The sequence below is a fragment of the Abrus precatorius genome, unplaced genomic scaffold, assembly GCF_003935025.1.
Source record: "Abrus precatorius isolate BTA unplaced genomic scaffold, Abrus_2018 Scaffold2, whole genome shotgun sequence".
Lineage (NCBI taxonomy): Eukaryota > Viridiplantae > Streptophyta > Magnoliopsida > Fabales > Fabaceae > Abrus > Abrus precatorius.
Genome location: NW_020874362.1, coordinates 26,275,191 through 26,286,061, shown reverse-complemented (window position 1 = coordinate 26,286,061; position 10,871 = coordinate 26,275,191). Strand labels below are relative to the sequence as shown.

The 10,871-nt window shown below is 27.2% G+C and overlaps 1 protein-coding gene across 3 annotated transcripts; it reads left to right on the top strand.

The window, feature by feature from the left end:
• Nucleotides 1–3,004: 3,004 nt before the first annotated feature.
• Nucleotides 3,005–6,735, top strand: LOC113858254 (protein usf-like). 3 transcript variants are annotated; one of them, XM_027490790.1, is made up of 5 exons: nt 3,005–3,203; nt 3,969–4,111; nt 4,226–4,355; nt 4,491–4,682; nt 6,228–6,730. In XM_027490790.1, exons 1-5 carry the CDS (start codon nt 3,069–3,071, stop codon nt 6,435–6,437), a joined length of 810 nt encoding a protein of 269 aa, XP_027346591.1. In that variant the 5' UTR covers nt 3,005–3,068; the 3' UTR covers nt 6,438–6,730. The 3 variants fall into 3 exon arrangements, with proteins under 3 accessions (XP_027346591.1, XP_027346592.1, XP_027346593.1); XM_027490791.1 differs by having other exon boundaries at nt 3,066–3,203; nt 3,969–4,064; nt 4,169–4,355; nt 6,228–6,735; XM_027490792.1 differs by lacking the exon at nt 3,005–3,203 and adding an exon at nt 3,857–3,887 and having other exon boundaries at nt 6,228–6,729.
• The last annotated feature ends 4,136 nt before the right edge of the window (nt 6,736–10,871 follow it).

Genomic DNA, 10,871 nt, shown 5'->3' with positions numbered 1-10,871 from the left:
AAAATATAACAGATATTTTGAATTAATTATTTTTATATTTAAATTTATGTTTTTAATTTTAAAAAATATTATAACAATATTTTTATCATTATTCAATCTTAATATTTTTTATAAATTTTAATTTTTTGTTATTTTTATAAGTTTTAATTTAAACTTTCATAAACTCTGTTTAATAAAAATAAATTTTAAAAATAATATATTTTATAATATAATTAATAAAAATTATTAAAATATATTAATTTAAATGTAACGGTACAGTACAACAAAGTAGTTTTATATTAAAAATTAAATTTATAAATATATTAAAAATTAATTTTTTAAAATTAAATTTAAAATAACTTAACATAAACTATTAGAATTAAAACTGATTTCAATCAAAATCAGATTTTAAACTGATTTTAAATCAAATCTAAAATTTAAAACTAATTTTAAAAAAAGAAAATAAATTTATTTAAAATTTAATTTATATAATTAATTTTTGTGTGGTAAATAAATAATATAAAATAAAAAATATGAATTTAATTTTAATACAATATCAATGTAATAAAAATATATTATTAATTTATTAAAATATGTACAAATATAATTTAATATTAATTTTTATTTTTTAATATAATAATTCAATAATAATATAAAAAATATTATAGTATATTTTATTAGAGTTGAAATTGATTTTAAATCATATCTAAATTTTAAAATTAATTTTAAACTAATTTTAAAACAAATAAATTAGATTAATTTAAAATTTAATTTATATAATTAAATTTAAAATAAATTTGATTTAGTTTTATACAAATTTAATTCATACCCACTCTTAACGATATTATTCATAACATGGAGACGTCTATTTTATTCGAGAATGTTAAAGAATATACTATATAACATGTTTTTAATATTTTTATTATTAATTAAAATTTATCAAAAATAAGACTAAAAACTTTTTAATATTTAATTAATAACTAAACGTGTTTTAAAAAGAGTATCTCATTGGCATTTCTTTCCTTGTTTCGCTCTCTGTGTCATTCTCATAGGATTCAATGTTTTCTAATTCAAAGTAATCATTCTTGTTTTTGTGATTTTGATCTTACTGTTGTTTTTCTTTTACCGAGTGAATCCATGCTATTCCTAAAGGATTCACCATTTTTCTTTTTTAAATTTGTAGTTCCCATGTTTTTCTTGTGGTTTGTTGAGACTGTTGTTCTTGTGACTGTGTAGTTGGGATGCACGGGACGGCTCTGTCACCATGTATAGGCTTGTGTCGTTGTCGTTAGTGGTGGTGAGGTTGTCATTTTGTTACAATATTAGTGGAACAGAGTGTCTTATAATAAACAGGAAAATTATATATATATATATATATATATGTATATATATATAATTTTTTATATTAATATACATTTAAAATTTTTTATATTTTATTTAAATTTTTTATTTAATTTATATTTAACGAATTATAATTTATTATTTTTATTATTATTAAAATACAAAGGACATTCTAACTTTACCAACAAATTTAAAAATGAATTTGCAGTAACACTACAGACTAACCACAAAGACAAAGGTGTTAAACGATAATAGTAGAAGTTATGGTTTCCAATTTTAAAATTAGAAAATTTTGTTAGTAATTTAAAACTTGCAAGGGTGACTATAAAATTGTTGAGATACATGTGAAAGGTTGATCAATAATAAAATAGCCCTTCTCATAAAATTTTTACGGGAAAACAACCATATTTATTTAACAAATAATTTTCATTTTAATCATGAATATGTTTATTTCTATCATTCAACCTAAGTCCAATTATCATCCTTGTTCATGAAAAGCGGCGTCTGAATTTTATTTTTTTATGGTCAAGGGAATTTGAGTAGATATCTTATTTTTTTATTTTTTTATTTTTTTTTGTGGATCATTAGAGTGGATATCTCTGACCATATGTTACCATGACAACTGACTAGCAGGCATGTTGGGCTTTTGAACAATAAAGCCCAAAATAAGGTTTTTTCTTTTTGTATTATTCTTCTGAATCTGAAATCTTATTTTTAGAATTTAATATCTGAAAATAATTAATATTCTTAAAAAAATTGAAAGATAAAAGAAAAAATGTAACAAAAAGTAAAAACCATTAAACATTCATCAGACTCTGAAGTTTATTCCACATTCCAAATCGACCCCAAACTATGCATTTTAGGCTCACACTCACTTTTCAGCCTGCAATCAACTTTCTCCAATAGCCCATTGGCAAAGAAAGTGTAATTTTTATTTTTTTAGAACATACGAGAATTAAGTTTTTTTCAAGTAAAACAAAATGTCATTATAAACACTTTAAATTATTGTCTTGAAATATTAATTAAAAATTTAAAAATAAACTATAAAAATTATTTACTAATGTAAAATTATAAAATAAATTAATATCTTTTTAAATAAGTAAATATCATATATATATATAAATTTATCTTTAATTTGTAAATTATAATAAAACTGATTCGTTAGAACTTATTGATTCAGTCAAAGTAGAACAACTCTTACTAGTTCATTCATATTTTTCAGTAATATAAAAATTTATAGTTTTTATTTATTATTTGATTTTTAATTTTTGAAGAAATTTTTATTATTTTGTTAATTTTTAATTATTTATTTATTAATTTAATCTATTTCTTTTTTAATATAACATTCATCTCTACTTATACAATTTAAATAAAAATATGAATATACAAGATTAATCGTTAACAATATCGTATTCTTTATATTTTAAAATAAAATTATATGTTACAAGGTTAAATTTTTTTACAATTAAATTTGAAAATACCATGAGAATAAAGGTGTAAATGCCATTTCATCGTTAAACTCAAAACTATGTCATTAAAGAACTCAAAATTAAGTTAATTACTATATATTATAAAAATTAATAAATTTAAAATTATAAAAGTTAAATTAATCGGTTTTTCCTTGATTTGATGGGGTCTGGTTACCGGTTCAGAGCGTGGTCCTATTTTCAATTGAAAACACACCTGAAAACAACATACTTCGAATGAAATCAGACCTGCGTTGTGCAGTGCAGTGTAGTGAGTGAGGAATGTTGCGTATTGCTCCGAGATTCTTCGCCGCGGTTCCTCTTAGGACCATTTCACCCTTTTCCTCTCGCTTCTCAGTGCGTTCCATAGCTGATTCTGCTCCTTTCAACAAAATCCGCATTCGGAGGGATGACACTGTGAGTCACCACAATCCTTTCCAATTTCATATTTTTGGTTTCTTTTGCTGCTTTTTATTCATAATTTCCCATTTTATTTTCTCTTCAAATAAAATGTTTTTTTTTCTTCCTGGGGTAATGGATTTTTGAGTTGTACTTGGAGGTATTGATTAGCCTTGCATTGTGAAAAAAGTTTCCTTCTTAGCATGAACGTGTTAATATATTGAACTATCAATTTTAATTGTTATCTTGGACTCTTCCCAATACCCAATATCATCTCTCTATTTGGAATGGTATTCACAAAATAATATTGGAAAGTTGTCAGGTTTGGAGGGTAATTAATGTCTGGAAACGGTGAATTAGAATTACGAATTACGACTGTGCTAGTGATCTAGGACCACCATGGATGAAATTTGCATGCATTTCAGCTTTAGGGTGCTTTTGGATGTACTGTTTATTTAAGCATTTATTCCATAAGCTTGTTTTAATCAATGGTTTATGTATAAATTTAGCCATAAAACTTATTGGGATAAGTTGAAAACAAATTATTTTGATTAATTATACAAAGAAGCTTATTGAAATAAGTTGAAAACAGCTTATGGGAGTTGCAAGTTGTTTTTCATAAGCTTTTTTGGACAGGTCCTTAATGTGCTTTTCACTTTGCAGCATAAATGTGTGATTTATAACTTATCATTCCTATTCACGGTGTTTCTTATGCTGTATCATATCATATGTTTCTACCTGCATTGGAACCCCCATTGCTAATTTTCTGTTTTCAATGATTAGGCATTTGATGCCTATATTGTTGGCAAAAGCGATGCTCCTGGAATTGTTGTGCTTCAGGAGTGGTGGGGTGTGGATTTTGAAATTAAAAATCATGCTGTGATGATTTCTCAACTTGGTCGTGGATTTAAAGCTCTTATTCCAGAGTAAGATAACTGGTGCTACCCAAAATTTCTTAATCTCTGTTCTTTTGTATTATGCAGTAGCATATGCTGTATTTGGATGACTGATCAGTTTTGCCTCCGCACCTCCCCCTCCAGTCTGTACAGAGGAAAGGTTGGTCTTGATGTTGCAGAAGCACAACATTTGTTTGATGGTCTTGATTGGCAAGGTGCTGTTAAGGATATCCATGCTTCAGTTAACTGGCTTAAAGCAAATGGTTCAAAGAAGGTTTGTCTCTGTTTATGTCTGGTTGTTCAATTCTCTCTCTCGATCTAACTTTCTAAATTTGAAAATACCATTTTTCTTAAGTTAGAGGAAAGTCATTGGTTAAACAAGATGTTGATTTATCTTCCATTGCAACAGGCTGGTGTTACTGGATTTTGTATGGGGGGTGCTCTTGCCATTGCAAGCTCTGTCGTAGTTCCAAATGTTGATGCAGTTGTAGCTTTCTATGGAGTTCCTTCCTCTGAACTTGCAGACCCTGCCCAAGCCAAGGCTCCTATTCAGGCACACTTTGGAGAGCTGGATGATTTTGTTGGCTTTTCAGATGTTACGGTATGAGAATATGTTTGCACTTTGCAACCCACGTTTGCTGGTCATTTTTATGCTGGCATGTTTTCCAACTGAACATCACTTTTATTTTTTTCTTTGAGAAGCAGAGAGGTTTCCCTACCTTATAATGCATGCATTTAGTTTCTTTTAGTGGTGATTGGTATGCAGAGCAACTCTTGAATTCTGATCTCGTGCAGAGAATATGCTTGGTAAAAAAGCCTAATGGTGAAATGTTGTAAATGAGAAGCGAAAATCATAATATGATTTCTTGTTAAGAGAATAAACAGAAAACATCTAAAGCCTTGTGATTGTTTGTCTTAGGCTGTAGAAAAATGATTTTATGATTGTCAATTGATTTGGGTAATGTAAAGTAAAATCAATTTTGAAGCTTAATTGAAGGTATACGTTTGAAAGGTTATTATGCCTCCTTAGTTTGAGAGTATGTGTAGAATGAGTACTTGAACTCAATGTTCTATTACAGAAGCAATTTGCATCTGTGGTGGAGCATATTAGCATTACATTGACTCCTCTTTTTGTGATTCTAATACCTTTTCTAAACATGTTGCCTTGTTGGTGCAGTTATTATGAAGTGTTTGATATCAGCAAATAACTTCCAGCCCTTTAAATCCTAACCCAACAGGCATTTAGTGTCTCTTGATGAGAATTGGTATTCAAGAGACTCTCGATCTCACACTAATGATGTACGCAGGGTAGATAAAAACATGGAGGGCTCAAAACGAGATGTCAATACCACTGCATGGTTTCTTGGATCCTTCTAACAAAGTAAAGAGGAATAAAATGAAAGTGGAGTGACCACTAGTTGCATTCTATTTTGTCACACATTTTTCCATCGTTTGCATTCCATCTTACTTCCATCTGGACCATTTTCATCCATGCCTATTCACCTTCTTTGTCTAGCTTCAACAACTGAAAATTATAACCTCTGTATCCTTTAATTTTCATCCTTCTCTCTATTTTTTGTCTTCTATTTATTTACCTCCCTTACCAAGCACAGCATACACTAGAGTAAAGTTGAGGAAGTCTTGAAGCCTTAATGATACACAGTCCAATTTCCCAACATGAGATGTCTTTTAAAGGGAAAAATTGTGAGGTTCAGAGGTCTGCAGGCCATGAATTTCCCCACCTAGTGAGCCTAGAATTTTACCTCTTAAAGAAACAAAACCTAATAGGCATTACCCTTTCTATCATTCCTTTGTTGTCAATGCACATAAGATGTAAAATGCTATAAATATTAATTCTGTTGCTTTGATAACAGCTAATCCCATAACTCTTAGGTTGAATATTCTCTTAAAACACTACCTTTTTATTCCAACCTTGATGCACATGTTATCTCTCAATGTACATATTCAGGCTGTTTCCACTTTTCATTATTTAATCGCCACTGGATTCTGCAGTTTCATCGTCCAACTAGAATTTTTTTGTTCGGAAATGGGGAAGGGAAGAGAGGGAGAACACATGTTCATGTTCTAAATCCCAAAATTCTTTAGTTCAAGCAATATCATGTTTGGACATTGTTTGATGTCTCAGGCTGCCAAGGCCTTGGAGGAGAGGCTGAAAGCATCTGGAGTTCCACATGAGGTACACATATATCCTGGCAACAGACATGCATTCATGAACAGGTCTCCAGAAGGGATCAAGAGAAGGAAGAGCATGGGAATGCCCGACGAAGATGAAGCCGCTGTTCAGCTGGCCTGGTCTCGCTTCAAGTCATGGATGACACATTACTTAACTGTCTAGATAGTTAATTAGTACTGGTTGATTTCCTAGTAAACTTCTGTACCCTTTATCTTAGGTAGTGATTTAGTATAACCATAATGGTGCCATAAACTCAAACTATGGTTCTTGTTACTCTTGGCTTGTTTCCTCATGAGTGTATACACCTTTGAGGCTTTGAGAAATTTGACTAGGAAGTAGGGAATAATTTTGAAACGGTTCTGGTCATTCTGTAATAAGTAAATGTGGTCTTTGGTTGTTGTTGGTGTCATTGTTTCTCTTTATTTTATGGTCTCTATTTTCTGTGGTTTTTATGCATGCAATGACCAACAAAATGTTATGTTCAAATTACAATTGAACAAGTTGGTGTGATCCATTGAGTGTTGGACATGTGTCAACAATGCTGGGATGGATTGGGACATGATTTAGGTTTGCGAACATTCCTATTACACATTTCAACGAGTCACCGGATTTGATTCCATCCATATTTTTGGTTGGAAATTTATTATGAATTTGACCATTTTCTATCAATCCTTCTTCCCAATCAACTTGTGTTAGAGATCGAAGGAACGACACCAACTTCACAATATGGATGGGATAACTCGTGAAAAAGTATGCGTTTAACTGATGCTATAATGCAATTTTGTATCGGTTTAGTTTAAAGTTGAATATAAAATTAATTTTGATGGAATTATTTTTTTATAATTAAATGTGATGAAAATATATGCATAAACTAATCTAAGTGATATATAATTATAATTATAATTATAATTATAATTATAATTAATTAAAAGGACAATAATAATTTTCTGGCTGCAAAGCAGACAAGTCCTTCAACGTTATCCGAAAACGACATCAGCCTTCACTCTTGTCCCGTGAGTACGAGAGTTGTTTGTTTAAGCTGACTGTTGACTAATAGTGCACTCCTTTGCGTTTTCTGGACCAAAATCATTTCTTTTAAATTTTGATTACTTTGATTTTATATTATAATATTATCTTAAGAGATAATGAACCGAATGATTCACACGTGCAAATGAGCCATGGGTTCATGCCTGTATCCACCTTGGAGTAATTTATGATTAAAATATATTTAGTGTTTTTAAAAGCAAAATTAATATTTTGGTTGTTTAATTTTATTTTATTTTATTATATTTTAGTCTCTTATATTTTTATTTGGTTCAAAATTGGTCCTATCTATCAATTGTTACGATTTTTTTATTGTCACATTATGATTTTTTGTTAATCCTTGTAATTTTTCGCTGCCATATTTGATAAATATGACCGAATTGAAATCAAACAAAAGAGATGAAGAACTATAATAAAACAAAATAAAGGACTAAACTAAAATAAGTTAAAGAACCAATTATTAATTTTATCTTTTAAATATAATAAAATTTTACTTTTAGTCTTTAAAGCTTTTTATTATTTAATTTATTAAAAAATAATAATAATACATGCTATATATTTGTTTAAAAATGAATGTCTTAAAAATACTAATTAGCATTTGTTTGAAACACTTTGTTAAACGATAATTTTATAAACTCTATATCAATACTTGCTTTGTTTTTCTTTGCTTCTATAAATTTCTTTCAAATGTAAATACATGCCCAAAGAACATGGTTTAGATTACGCGTTTATGAACCTGTTAAGAAATTAAAGAGAATAACGAAGAAAAACCAGCCGAAAGCTAGTCCTAGTTGGGTTCACAACTTATAAAATTATGAGCTTCGCTTTCTTTCTCCAATGTTAAACTTCAAAAAAGTAAAACCGACCAACACATTATACTCTACTCCAAAAATCTAGCTATGATTCATTTAGCAATATAAAGTCATTCTATTTTAAATAAGCTAAAAGCAGTCATAAAATGTTGCGTTCATTTTTTATAGAATTCACTTCGAAAATTGACAATTTTCACATAATTAGCCTTGAAGTAATGTCGTTTTTATAAATCATTTTTCATCATCCATGTTCCTCCCTAGTTTATGTTTTTTAGAAGAAAAAAGCTGTAAGAGGATAATTAACTAAACTAATTTTTAAATTTTAAAAGTTTACATATTTATATTTAGTAAAATATATAGTACTTTTTTGTAATTGAGAGTATTTTATACAGAGTATTTTATACATCTCTTACACATAAAATAATCATGACTGTTAATTTTAATTTGATAGATAATGAAGCCAATAATTTAGTTAAAAAAGATGTTAATATTAGAAATTGCAACCCTTAATTTAAAGAGAGTATAAAATACTTTCTTAAATTTACAGTATTAAAGCACCTTTATATTTTTTTATATTTCCATGATTATTTTATTTACTTATTTTAGTCATAATACAAGGATTAATATTTTAATTCTAGTAAAAAATATTAATTAATTTTTTAAAAATAAAACTGAAAGAAAATAATTAATTATCATTAGTATTATAAAATGATCATTAATAATTGAAATAAATTTACATAAAATAAAATCTAAAAAAGTATTATAACCATTAAAATATATTTTTTAATAAACATATAGTATGTTTGGACACGCATTTGAACCGAATAAATATGCATCGAATTTTTAAACGCTAATCTCTGAATTATAGAGTGTTATTTTATTAAAAAATACCCTATCTTCTGTATATGTGTCCGCTCTATATTTTAATTTTGTGTTTGAACAAACAGATATGTACGTTTTAAATGTAAACAAGCAGAGGATTCATACTACACATGTGTATGCCAAGTTTTATTTTCCTTTCTTTTTCAAATAGTAGAAAATAATATTTGAATCATTCGGGGACATTTCAACTTCGTTAAATTTGTAGCTGAATCTGAATTGGTGTGGATTGGAATATATTTTCAATTTCTATATCAATTAAAATTATAATTTTAAATGTTTTGAAAACGGCAATCAATTTTAACGAAAATGTTTAACAAAGATTATAAGAAATGATTGGAAAGCAATATTGTTCGCATGTAATAGACGTTAATGATAACACTACCTATTTTAGAAACAAAAAAAAAATGTTATTTATTAGGAAATAAAAAATGTTAACTATTAATTAATATTATTTATATTAATATTTATAAGCAACTAATTATTTAATAGAAATTAAAATATTAATGCACACACAATAGATCTACACGAACTATGTGTTGTATTGTGGTAGCACTACGTGCATATTCTAACTATACTATCCTAATATCGTTGTTTTGTTTCTTTTTCCCTTAACCTAATAACATAGCTTAATAGTATCATTTTCTTATTAATATAGATTCATAATGTGTATATTAATAATTTCAACTGTATTAGAAAAAGGTTATAGCTATAATTAATTATATACATCATGTTGATTTCAAAATGGATCCAATATATATATATATATATATATATATATAGAATGTCATGTATACGGTATCTTTCACCTTCTTAGATGATACTACTTCGATTTTTTTCAATAACAAACATTCAAAATGACTGTGTTTATATAAAACATAAGACCCTGTGTTAGCTATTTATCCTTTTAGTAAGGGTGTTTATTTGAAAATCTTATTAAAATATATTACTAAAATAAGGCCGTGTTTATTAGAAACTTTAATTTTTAATCATTTTTAGGCGCTAAAAATAATTTTTAATGATAATTTACTTTCTGATTTCTAAAGCTGCTAGAAATTGTTACCGAAAACCATATTATTTTTTGACATATTTGTACTGGTTTATTTTCTTGCTGTTAAAAAACTGTCAAAAGTTAACTTTTCTAACAATAAAAGCTTCTACCAAAAATAACCTTAATTTCATAATATGTTTCAAAACAATATTATCTTAATAATATTTTAATAGAATATTATTTTAGTAAATCATCCATTATTTTTACAACGTTGATATCGAGCATAAAATAATAAAAATAATTTGATTATTATTACTGAAATACAATGATTCTAGGAATAAATGGAATATGAAATGTTATGACTAATAAATTTACAAGTTGGAGAAACATATTTGAAGTAAAAAATTCAGGAAAAAAAGAAAATTTATAAGGGAAGAGAGAGATAGATTTACTATATTAGTTATATTTTCTAAAATAGTTTTTACGTTAAACACACACACAAAAAGAACAAAAGACAAAACAAAACCTTAGTGTAGATTTAAATAGAAAGATGGACAATTTGCATATGAGACAAAAAAAAAAAAAACTAAAAATGAATTAATTTAAAGGGAGGAAATAAATAACGACAACAGTCAATTAATAAAGAGCAGATAAACGTACATAGGAACGTGAGAAGATAACATTCTTTAAACTTTAGAAGAGAAACATAATTTTATGTAATATAAAACATGAAAAGGTGATAATTAACTAGGAGTAGAGAATTATCACAAGTCATGAACGTGGTAATTGAATAGGAATTAAATTATATATATATATATTTTTTATCACATTCTGCACTTAGGAATTATGTCATAATAAATAGATTTGTTT

What these genes read in the sequence shown, in the direction of transcription:
- LOC113858254 (XM_027490790.1), top strand. Translation starts at nt 3,069, where the DNA reads ATGTTGCGTATTGCTCCGAGATTCTTCGCCGCGGTTCCTCTTAGGACC. An exon ending in GCATTCGGAGGGATGACACT is followed by an intron (nt 3,204 to 3,968) that starts GTGAGTCACCAC and finishes TTCAATGATTAG; the next exon opens with GCATTTGATGCCTATATTGT. An exon ending in TTGGCTTTTCAGATGTTACG is followed by an intron (nt 4,683 to 6,227) that starts GTATGAGAATAT and finishes TTGATGTCTCAG; the next exon opens with GCTGCCAAGGCCTTGGAGGA.